Source organism: Mustela putorius, unplaced genomic scaffold (assembly GCF_011764305.1).
Source record: "Mustela putorius furo isolate JIRA1106 unplaced genomic scaffold, ASM1176430v1.1 tig00000196_pilon_pilon_pilon, whole genome shotgun sequence".
NCBI lineage: Eukaryota > Metazoa > Chordata > Mammalia > Carnivora > Mustelidae > Mustela > Mustela putorius.
The window spans coordinates 8,215,563-8,228,144 of record NW_025421310.1 but is presented as its reverse complement, the minus strand read 5'-3'; the positions used below and the strand labels follow the sequence as shown (position 1 = coordinate 8,228,144).

The window sequence follows — 12,582 nt, the reverse complement described above, 5'->3', positions numbered from 1 at the left end:
TGAATTTAGCCAGGCTAACTCAGGGAAAACCAAGACAGGAAATACAATCTGCTATGTCCAGGTGACACGGAGGGACCAACAGTACTGTAATCAGCACATTCAGCCACAGCTCACTCCCCTCAGGTAGTGCTGGGCATTTCATTCCACTAGGATGGAAAATAAACCATCACAATGGGAGAAAAGTGATGGAGAACCACTTCCAACAACCTGGTAGATTTCACGTTTTATACACGAGGATTAGATATTTACAAGTACCTAAGTAGAAAACTATACTAATGATCAAATTAATGCTGAAGTCGCCTAAACAAAGACCCCTTGTAAAACCAAATTTGTGTACTTCTGCATCCCTCTCAAGAGCCAACTGTTGAACTATACAAATTGAGTGGGATAGCGATTTTGATTGCTACCAAAAATCTTTTGAACAAAACATTGACGAGATAGTATCTATAAGGGAAACAAAAAAGGGACCTATTGAAACCGTGACAAAAACTGACCTCAAAAATGTCAACTCCTCTAAAAGTACTTCATGGTGCTCCACCATATTTTTATAATTTACTAAGATGCCAGGAAGGGCGCCTGGTTGGCTCAGTGGGTTAAGCATCTGCTTTAAGCTCAGGTCCTGAGGGTCCTGGGATGGAGCTCTTTGTCTGGCTCCTTCCTCCTCCTCCCCACAGCTCATGCTTGCTCTCTCAAGTAAGTACATAAAATAAACAGGATGCCAGGAAATGAGGAACTACAATTAGATACTCTGTCAGAGAAAAAGAATTCATGCCTCCTCAAAGACCCTTTCAGCCGGACAAAGAATCATACTGACATGTGCCGTTAACAGGAGACGATCAAATTAAACACGTGAAAATACAGGGACTCCACATAGACATGAAAAGGTAAGATGAAGTAAAATGTCATCTTGAACTAAGGAAAAGAAGGTCTGGACCTGGAGCTTCAGAGGAAGGAAGGCCCTTCACAAGGTGATAAGAAGAGCAACTATTTGGTAGTTAGATGTTTGTCCTATCTTACAGTTGGGTCACTAAGTCACTGTTAATAAGTCTTACTCTGAGAAAGATGCCGCAATTTAGATTCTTCTGTGAGGTTAACGGTGGGAGTGGGGAAGTTCTCTGGAGCCTGAAGGTTCTCAAGTACCTTCAGCTCAAGTAATCCACAGGCCAAAACGGCACATTCTGGGGTAGAGGGCAGAGAGGCTGTCCTGACCCCTTCAATTCCCCCATCTGAAACTTCCTTGGGAGTTTCACATATTAAAAGTTGATTTGGTAGATTATTTCATGTTACTGATCCAACATCAATTAAGATCTAGTAGGTACAAAGATGTGCTATTGAAACATATTTTTCTCTCTATACTTGCCTGCATTTTTACCAAAGGTAACCAAATTAACAGTAATTTTAAAATTCAAATTAACAGTAATTTGACTGTAAAACAAGTCTGCAAAAAAAAAAAAAAAAATTGGCCTGACTTTTTATATAAGAGCAGGAAGAATAGAGGTTGACCTATAGACCCTTTATATTTATTTATTAAGATGCTAAAAAATCTGTTTGACAGAGAGAGACAGCGAGAGAGGGAACATAAGCACAGGGAGTGGGAGAGGGAGAAGCAGGTTTCCCTCTGAGCAGGGAGCCCAATACAGGCCTCAATCCCAGGGCCCTGGGATCATGACCTGAGCCGAAAGCAGACGCTTAATGACTGAGCCACCTAGGCGCCCCTATGTACTCTTTAAAAACTTTTAAGGTGCCTGGGTGGTTTAGTCAGTTGGGTGGCTGAGTCTTGGTTTCAGCTCAGGTCATGATCTCAGGGTCCTGGGACCAAGTCCCGCCAGGTGCTCTCTGCTCAGTGGTGAGTCTGCTTGCCTCCCTCTGTCTCTCTCCTAATCCTTTCTCTTTCTCTTAAATGAACAAATAAATCTTTAAACAAACAAACAAACAGCTTTGTTGGAACTTTTCATAAGCAATCTGTAGACTGAAATTTCAATAGCTTCTCCAGGCCAGGAGCCAAGCCAAATACTTGCCACCAGACTTTGTCTACAATAACTACAGATTTGGGTGAATTTCTGTATTCATGAAGTCCCTGAAATATCCCAAGTTCCCTGCAGCTGTTGGGAAGTGATCTTCCTTGCTCACATGGTAAGACTTTGGGGAATTCTGTAAGCAAAGTATCAGGCTGGTATTTCCAAGGAGACTTTATTGATGCCATATAGTTCAATCTTAGTCCCTTCTAGCTGCCTGGTCTTGTCTGAGTCTATGTAGTTCTTAGCTGTAACATTCCAGTCAAAGCCTTGGCTATATAACCACTGTTTCTGACTGTCTCTTAGCATGATGAGAACAGATTCTTATTGAAATGATGCAAATACATACAAGGGCATAAAAATATAAGAATAGTTACTGAGACTTAATGAATTCTGGAGGAATCCGGAATGGACAAAAGACAAATCTTTCATTTGTTTAACAAAGGTATATTTTCGGCCACTGCTGCAAGTCAGTTAAGGTAAAGGTTCTCTTATATCTGTAAAAAACAAAACATTTTTTAAAAGATTTTATTCAAATTCCAGTTAGTTAACATACAATGTAATATTAGTTCCACATGTACAATAGTGATTGTACAATTCCATACAACACCCAGGGTGCAACAACAAAAAAATGCATGTCTTCATTCCCATCACTTGTTTAACTCACCCCCCAATCCAGCTCCACACTGGTAACTGGTATCCATCAGTTGCTTCTCTATAGTTAAGAGTCTCTCATGATTTGCCGGTCTTCTTTTTTCCCCTTTGCTTGTTTGTTTCCTATATTCCACATGAGTGAAATCCTATGGCATTTGTCTTTCTCTGATTTCACTCACTTAGCATAATACAGTCTAGCTCCCTCTATGTCATTGCAAAGAGAAAGATTGAATTCCTTTTTATGGCTGAGTAATATTTCATTACACATATCTCATATCTTCTTTCTTCATTTCTCAATCAAAGAACATTTGGGCTAGACTGTTTGAAGTAGGAATGTTCACTGCCACTGAGTGTGGAATTGCTCCCCTGACAAATCCATGGCAAACACAGCCAGAGCGTGGGACCATACTCATCATGGCACCGAGTAAAGGGAGGAAGGTTCCACACAGAAGTGTGTCACCTTCCCTGAAAACATCACCCACCAACAGTGGATCTAAACTATGTTGGGGTTATACACCTGGGATACTAGTGCGTCGTGCAACCACAGCACACGTCTTGCTGATCCCATCTACCACACTGTCCAGAAGGCTTCTTCATCTCCAACATCTACTTGGCCATGTGCCATTTTTAAGCTATGCCCTACAGGATGGCATCATCCAACTTCCCCTACTCCACCGAGGCCACTGATCTAGGCCTGAGCAATCACAGTAATCATTGTCGTCCAACAGCATCTGGTCCTCGCCAACACAAAGGAATTGAATTAAATCATGAAGATAAGGTAAAACTTCCCTAATCCTCAGAAACCCAGATTCAAAGGGTTTCACATTTGCCAATTCCTTATGTCCATTTCACTTATTCGATGACATTCATTGGATGATGCCACCAAGAGCTCCTTGTGCCTTTGGAGTGGCTAAAGGAGTCACCTCTGGTTCCCTCCCCACATTAGAAAGAGTTCTTCACATTTTAATAGGTCTTGTTTTTCTAAGTTTGGTGCCATCATCACGTATTACTTAGCTCCACACCCCACAATCCAGTGCTAAATGTCTAAATTTACACCCATTGACTTTATGTCTTTCTCATTTCAATTCAGCCACAACACAGGCAAAGAAGAATGTCTGTGATGCCTACGTAGCTGGAAATAAAAATGAGGATAAACAGAAGAGGCGATCTGGAAATCACTTGGAAAATAAATGAGCAGAAGGTGTTCTTCTAAATCCAGGGAGTCAGCTGGGCAACCTGGGACAGGTGTCCTCCTCCACATGCAGAATTCTTGCCAATTCTTCATCCTCTGCATTTTCTATCCCTTCCTTGGGGCTACAGTATCACTCCTATTGGAAATATGTTTCTCCTACTTATAGGGTACCTATTACACACCAAGCACTGCTATAAGTGTATCTTTACTTCATAGAAACATGGACACAACACCCCCACCTATGAACTGTGGCACATACCTTTATTAAGGGCCATGGATACAGTGATTTAGTGAGTCCCAGAGCTATGTCCAGATTAGGCCATTGAAACTAGAGCAGGTTTAGGATGAAGCTCTGTGAGAGTCTTCTTCAAGAACACATGAGGGGAAAGTCATGGTAGACAGGGGTCATGGGTGCTCACAAGGGTGGACTGGGAATGTCATGTCAGAGTTTACATTAACTGGTGACTCTGCAGGGTACTGTTTAGGGAATGCACTAGTGAGAGAGGTTGCTATCAATTCAAGTACTCTGCAAAACCGATGGGGACATGAAATGGATGCCAAGTAGCAGCATCATAGCGTACTTGAGTCAATCAGTCAATAAGACCCAAATATAATCTGCAACATGTCTGTTATAATATCCCACTAGTCCAAAAGAGGAGAAAATGATACAACAGATAAACAAGGGGGGAAATAATCAGACATTATTTAAACTTCAAGGCCACTGAAAAAATGGATTACTAGGTATGTTATTCCACATGATTACCGAATAAATGACAGATTTCATCAGTTGCCTGCAACCTTATATAAAATGAGATAGGTTAACACTGATGGTGGGATGACACTTCACTCATTACTCATCCATGATAACATGTTAAAATTCATCATGTTTTATTAATTAAAATATATTACGTTCACACACAGACTAAGGTATACATTTCAAAGCCACTCTATAATCCTTTTTGGAAATACAGAATCAAGCATTAAAAAGCATTTGTGTGCTGATATCATGATGTGGGAGTACTGATTTTCATTGTTTTCAGGCATGGGATCACTCTTAAAAATTTTGTATGCATAATCCTATGCCATTTTAAGAAAGAGTTATCCTCCTTTTGTATATTTGAGGATTTCTTCATTTCAAGCACATCACCTGACATCCTCTACTTCTAACTACAGTTATTATGAGGATACAACCGTATTTCACTGGACTGGCACCTCTTTTTTCTCAAAGACCAGAGTAAAATATTTTATTTATAATATCCAGGAAATTCTTTAGTTTTAATAAATGGAGAATAATGATGTTCTGGACCCTTTTTCCATCATAACTAACATTAATGTTATAACCACAAACAGCATCTCCATTTAGATTTTCTTCATATTTTATATATTATATTGTCCTTCCTCATCCGTGGGCAATTAGATATGCAGGAGTCCTGCCTAATGATGGACATCTCATATCTTTGATCCAACAACAATCAGTGACATACTTTCACAAACCCACTAGTAATAAATGAGTTTTCTGAAGTGATTTGAAAGTACAAATATGTTAATATTTGCTAGTCACAAATCCCAGATAAGGTCAATGAACAACAACAACAAAAAAAACCCAAACCAAAACCAAAACAAAAAACCCCAAAAACAAACCCCAAAAACCCCCAAAACCACAAAATGAAAATAAAAAAAACAAACCCAAAACAACAACAACAAAATAAAAAACAAGGACATGTTGAAAAATTCATTATATCTATGCAAAAACCCAACCACTTGTTCTTTTGAAGCATAATAGCATATACATTTTCTAAGTGTTTAACTTTGTATTAGTCCTTATAATAAGTATTTTGATGTAATGTCTGAATAGATTGACTCATGTACTGCTTTCTACTTGATTTCTATGATATTTATTGACACTTGATGTTTACTTACATACATTTCTAAATATTTACATCTTTCAAGTAACTTACCTGTATGTACTCTCTGGTGTTTGCTACAGTGAAAATTTAAAATGAAGGTCTTTCCTCAATCATGATGTTTTTAGGGTTTGAATCCAGTGTGCATTTTGGGATACTGCGTATAGACTGAATTCCAGTTAAAGGCACTGCAACTTTCTCTACATTTTACATTTATCTATGCTGTATGATAGCTATGATGTTGAGTAAGTTATGAGTTCCAGCTAGAGGCTTATGATACCCTTTACCTTAGTAATGTTTTTCCTCAGTACAAACTCTGAGATGCTGCAAAGGGTTGAGCAGTTCTAAAAGCCTTCCCATGTTCTTTACATTTATAAGTTCTTCCCCAGTATGAATTCTGTGATGTTAAATGAAATGTGACCTCTGAATAAAGGGCTTGCAAAATTCTTCATATTCCAAAATCTTCCCCAATACACTTTCTCTGATCAGGAATAGCATGGCTTAAAAGCCTTTCCACATTCTCTACAATTTTATGGTTCCTCTCCACTATGAATTCTATGATGTGGAGTAAGGGGTGAGTCGTCTTTAAAGTTTTCTCACATTACTTAAAATTGTAAGGTTTGTTCCACTATGAATTCTGTGATAATGAGTAAAGGATGATCAGTGATTAAAGGCCTTCCCACATTCTTTACTTTGGTAAGGTTTCCCTCAAGTATGAATTCTGTGATGTTGACTCAGGTGTGAGTGCTGGATAAAGGCATGGCCACATTCCTTACATATGTAAGGTTTCTGTCCAAAATGAATTCTGTGATGTCGAGTCAGGTGTGAGTGTCGGTTAAAGGCCTTGCCACATTCTTTGCATATGTAAGGTTTCTCTCCAGTATGAATTCTGTGATGTTCAGTAAGCTTTGAGTGCTGGTTAAAGGCCTTGCCACATTCTTTACATTGATAAGGTTTCTCTCCAGTATGAATCCTGTGATGTCGAGTAAGGTGTGAGTGACGGTTAAAGGCCTGACCACATTCCGTACATATGAATGGTTTCTCTCCAGTATGAATTCTGTGATGTTCGGTAAGCTTTGAGTGCTGGTTAAAGGCCTTGCCACACTCTTTACACTGATAAGGTTTCTCTCCAGTATGAATTCTGTGATGTCGGGTAAGATTTGAGTGCTGGTTAAAGGCCTGGCCACATTCTTTACATTGATAAGGTTTCTCTCCACTGTGAATTCTGTGATGTTGAGTAAGGCTAGAGTGATGGTTAAAGACTTGCCCACATTCTTTACACTGATAAGGTTTCTCTCTAGTATGAATTCTGTGATGTTGAGTAAGGTTTGAGTGCTGGTTGAAGGCCTTGCCACATTCTTTACATTGATAAGGTTTCTCACCAGTATGAATTCTGTGATGTCGAGTAAGCACTGAGTGCTGGTTAAAGGCCATGCCACATTCTTTACATTGGTAAGGTTTCTCTCCAGTATGAATTCTGTAATGTCGACTAAGATTTGAGTGATGGTTAAAGCACTTGCCACATTCTTTACATTGGTAGATTTTCTCTCCAGTACGAATTCTGTCACGTTGAGTAAAGTGTGAGTGGTGGATAAACACCTTACCACATTCTTCAAATTTGTAAGCTTTTCCTCCCAGATACATCGGCTGATGTTGACACAGGGTGGAGTGCCAGTCAAAGGCTTTGCCACATTCCTTACAAATGTAACTTTTTTGTTCAGTTCCGATCCTATTATGTATATTTAGTCTTGATGACTGACTGAATATATTCCCAGGTTTATAACATCTGTATGAGTCTTTTCCCACATGGATACTCTGATGATCACCAACACTGGAGGACTGGTTAAGAGCTTTCTCACATTCATTATATTCATAATGATTCTCTTCCATAGGGATACTATTATGTATAATAAGGTTGGAGCTTTGATAAAAGACTTCCACACATTTATCAAGTTCATAATGGTCCTCTGGAAAATGAGTCCTCAGACATGTACTAACACTTGAACCCGGGTTAAATTTTTCCTCAGATTCACTGCATTGAGCAATTCTGTTTTCATTGAAAATACCCTGGTAATTTTGAAGAGTTAACTCCTCGGTGAAAGACCTCTCAAATGAATCCCACTCAGCACTTTGTTCTTCAATTTTAAATCTCTGATTTTCAGAAATATTTGACTCAAAGGTCAATCCAATCCTACTTTCAAAATGGTTAAAATAATTATTTTCAGCACGGACTAGACAACTTTCCAGATTTTCCAACTTTTCGTTCTGCAAATATGTATGTTTAATCATTTGATTTGAGCCCTTATATATAGAAAGACACTGCTTTGCAGAAGTAGCGGACTTAAGAAGGGATGTTTTCCAAAATGTTTTATATCCTTCACCATTTTGGGCAGTGATGTTCATATTATGCGCAGTTGTCTCAGTCTGGATATGTCCTTCATGATATATTTGATGTTCTTCACTCTCCCCATCATTGTTACAGTCTACCATGAAGTGTACATTCTCCAGGGCAGTATGTTTATATCTACGAACCGCTACGTTTTGGAAAGAAGCTTCTATGCACAATGTTGGCAGGAAACTCTGGGTGCCATGTGAAGATATAGCTGAAAGATATTGAATAAGAAAAAAGTAAAATCATTCCACTTACTACTCTCAGACGAATACAGTGAAAACTTATAATATGGAATAATAAAATCAATCAGAGAACTTCAGCAAGATGGCTGAGAAAATCATCTGGACTTGATTCCTGCAGGGACACAAACTTGCAGACCACGTACAGATCACGTGGCCTAACAGAGAGTTCTGTAGTCTTGTGCTGGAGCACACATCACTTCCCACACCTCAAAAAATCAGGAAAAGTACTGAGTCCAAACCTAAAAGAAGGGAGGAAATTTAAATTTAAAATAGAAATCAACGTAACAGGGTGTGGCAAAAACAGAAAAATACCTACAATAGGAATAGTTGGTTTCCAGAAGAGATCTACAAAACTGACATATTTTTAAGTAAATCATGGAAGAATGACAGAGAGAAAACCAGTGAAATCAAAATTGGAGAAGTGAAAGCAGATACAACTGATAGTACAGAAATAAAGCTAATTAAAAAAGGCAGTGATGGATAACTACATACCCACAAATAGATATAAAAAAAGTATGAATTTCCAAAAAGGTATAACCTATTGAGTAATCATAGAGGGGAAAAAATTCTCTACTGACTTACCACTACTAAGTAGACTGAAAAAGTAATAAAAAAAAAAAGCTTCCAACGAAGTCTTATGATAGGTGAATATTCTGATTATTCAAACAAACATTAATGAGAAAGTACTTCAAATCTCCTATAACATTTCCAAGGAGTGAAGTGAAAGGAAATTATAAAACACTTTTTGTGACACAAGCATTACCATATAAACAAAACCAAGAAAGGCACTATAAGCAAAGAAGAAGAGAAACTACTACTTAGATGAATAGTTATGTGAACTCCCCAATAAAGGAAATAACCTGAATCAAAGCAGATTTTACTATTTTACAACATAACCACATGGGAATTCTTCCTTGAATTCAGGGTGTTTACACAAAAAGTAATCTATAAACTTAAGACAGCAAGTAAAAGAATAAAGATCAAACATGACATGATCATATTTAAATACTCATGCAGAAGAGGAACGTGAGCACACTGGACACTGTTTTATGATTTAAAACCATTCAGTAGTAGGAATAAAAGGACCAACTCAGACTAATAAATGCCATGTCTGCACTAAAAGCTGGAATCTAACGTATCCGATTGTAAAAGACTGAAGCCTTCTGTACGATCAGAAACAGGTAGTAAAGTGACTTCACCACTTTGATTCAACACAGTAGTGGATTTTACAGTCAGAACAATGAGGCAGGAAAAACATGTAAAAGTAATTCAACTGAAAAAGGAAAAGAGAAACGTTTCTGTTCACAGATGACATGATGTATAGAAAACACTGAAGAATGAGTATTTTAATGCTATTTTATTTATTGGACATCACTTGTTATTTATTTCTAAGAATTTTCCCTCCTAACTTTCACTTTTCCATTTTTTTATGATATAATACTTGAGTGAAGAAAAAATTCAGGGGTGTTCTGTCGGTCAGGACTCTGCCTCTGGTTCAGGTCATGATCCCAGTGTCCTGGGATGGAGACCCATATCAGGCTCCCTGCTCAGCGGGGAGTCTTTTTCCTCTGCCGCTCTCCCTGCTCATTCTCTCACTCTCTCTCAAGTAAATAAATAGAATCTTTAAAAAAGGAAAAATCTGGGGGCACCTGGTGGCTCAGTGGGGTAAAGCCTCTGCCTTCGGCCCAGGTCATGATCCCAGGATCCTGCATTGGGCTCTCTGCTCAGCAGGGAGCCTGCTTCCTCCTCTTTCTCTCTCTGCCTGCTTCTCTGCCTACTTGTGATCTTTGTCAAATAAATCTTAAAAAAAAAAAAAGAAAAGAAAAGAAAAGAAAAATCTAAAGTAAGTAAAATTAACATGACACTACAAGGAACTAGAGAAAGAAACATAGCTGAAATTTAGTAGAGGAAGGAATTAAAAAAGAAAAAAAGCCAGAAATAAATAAGATAGAGATAAGAATAAACGATAACATAACCTTTAAATGAACACAATCACTTCCCAAAAATCCCAATGCCATTTTTGGCAGAAAGATCAAAACCATCCTAACATTCATATGATGTCACAGGATGACACATACCCAGAACAATCTTGAAATTGAACAGTCAGTACATTGGTGGTTCCATACCTACTGATTTAAAGAATACTAAAAGCCACTGTTACCAAAAGAATGTACTACAAACATAAAGACAGAGATGGAACAAGGAAAAGTAGAGGTGAGCTAGAGGTCTACTTCTCCAGGGTTAATGTGTATGACAATGAACTGAAGATCTTATTAAAATTCATATTCTGATTGGAATTTCAAGGTGGGCTCTGGGTTTCTACATTTCTCATGAGCTTGCAAGTGATGCCAACATCTTAATTCAAGAGCCAGACTACTAAATTACAAAAATTAAAAAAAAAAAAGGAGAAAATCATGGATGGCTTTGAAATTAAGAATATTGGGGAAATCACAACTTCTAACACCATGAACAGAAACAATTCTTCTTGAATATTTATTACCCACATACCATTCTAACACTTTATTATAAATTCTCTTTTTTTTTTTTTAAAGATTTTACGTATTTATTTGACAGATAGAGACCACAAGTAGGCAGAGAGGCAGACAGAGAGAAAGGAGGAAGCAGGCTCCCCACCAAGCAGAGATGCGGGGCTTGATCCCAGGACCCTGGGATCATGACCTGAGCCGAATGCAGAGGCTTTAACCCACTGAGCCACCCAGGTGCCCCCATAAATTCATCCGTGAATAAATATGTTGAAAACAGTAGGACTGTTCTTCATCTTTCAATAAATATCTTGCCAAAACTTCAGTGATAGCGGAACCAGAGTTTTACCTCAGATTGTGTGACACTGCATAAGTCTAAGAGGAACACACAGACCACTAGACAGAGGTAACTATAAAAGAAGATCCACAGCTGGTTTCAAAGTGACAGTGGGAATGCAAAATGATTAAATTGCAGAACTTTTTTTTTTTTTTTGGTCAGAGAGAGTGAGCACAGGCAGAGGCAGAGGGAGAAGCAGGCCTCCCACCGAGCAAGGAGCCGGATGCGGGACTCGATCCCCAGACCCCAGCGGAAGGCAGCCACCCAACCAACTGAGCCACCCAGGCGTCCCTAAATTGCAGAACATTTTAACTACGAGAGGTAAGTGAGGATAAAACATAACACAGAAAAAAATTACAACTTAAGTTAAAAAGAATAAAAATGATAGGGGCGCCTGGGTGGCTCAGTGAGTTATAGCCTCTGCATTTGGCTCCGGTCATGATCCCAGAGTCCTGGGATCGAGCCCCGAGATGGGCTCTCTGCTCGGCAGGGAGCCTGCTTCCCCCTCTCTCTGACTGCCTCTCTGCCTACTTGTGATCTCTCTCTGTGTGTCAAGTAAATAAATAAAATCTTAAAAAAAAATAAAATAAAAATGATAGGGCCAAAATTTCTTACTGTCCTTGAATCTAAGAAATGTCTTCAGTGGCATAAGACTTTTAAATCTATTTATGGATGAAGGAATTTGTGTCTTGCAAACACACCAGAGACAAACCCACAATGATATAAATAAAATACCTAGTGTTTGTGAGTCTCTTACTGCATTGAAAGCTTTTGCTCATATACCTTTGTGCTGAGCTGTATTTTACAATTTTAAGGCAGTGGGACATATGTGATGCACACTTTCCTCCTACAGAGCAACAGAGAAACGCTAAGGAAGAGTTGGTCTGTGACATGAGTGTGTAGTAGAATGGAAAGTTGAAGGACCCATGTGACTGACTGACCATCTCCCCTTCAAACACTGCCATCTCCAGCAAACACAGAGAAAGCCTTCAGTTTCAAAGTAGACTACAAACAAAGTGAAACAGAGAAGGGAGTTTCCAGATTAAATGAGATGATTATACACATCTTTCAGTAAGTGCTCCCAAGGTCCGTGATGATAAATGAGAAAAAGTATTAATCTTACCCGTGGAGGGATCTGACATACAGGACAGAGGAAATGAAGTACATGAACTTGTCATGAGTCACATTGGTATCAGGTGCCTAATGTCCTTCAAAGGGCACAGAACAAGTGCTGTGAAATAAATATCTAAACAAGTCGGTAAATCATGATCTAAATGTAAACCTGAAAACACCCACTTTATTCAAATACCAAGCCACATACGGAACCCATACACTGTAATTTGCAGTAGTGCAGTTAAGCTTG

At 38.7% G+C, this 12,582-nt stretch overlaps 1 protein-coding gene across 1 annotated transcript in view; it reads right to left on the bottom strand.

Annotated features, from left to right (window-relative positions):
* Positions 1-2,176: 2,176 nt before the first annotated feature.
* The window catches only part of LOC101693311 (putative protein ZNF720), a 49,550-nt gene continuing 39,144 nt past the window's right edge, over positions 2,177-12,582 (bottom strand). The window contains exon 4 of the mRNA XM_045077388.1: positions 2,177-8,368. Within this exon, the coding sequence (XP_044933323.1) occupies positions 6,474-8,368 (1,895 nt within the window). The 3' untranslated portion in view covers positions 2,177-6,473. The remainder of the gene's footprint in view (positions 8,369-12,582) is intronic.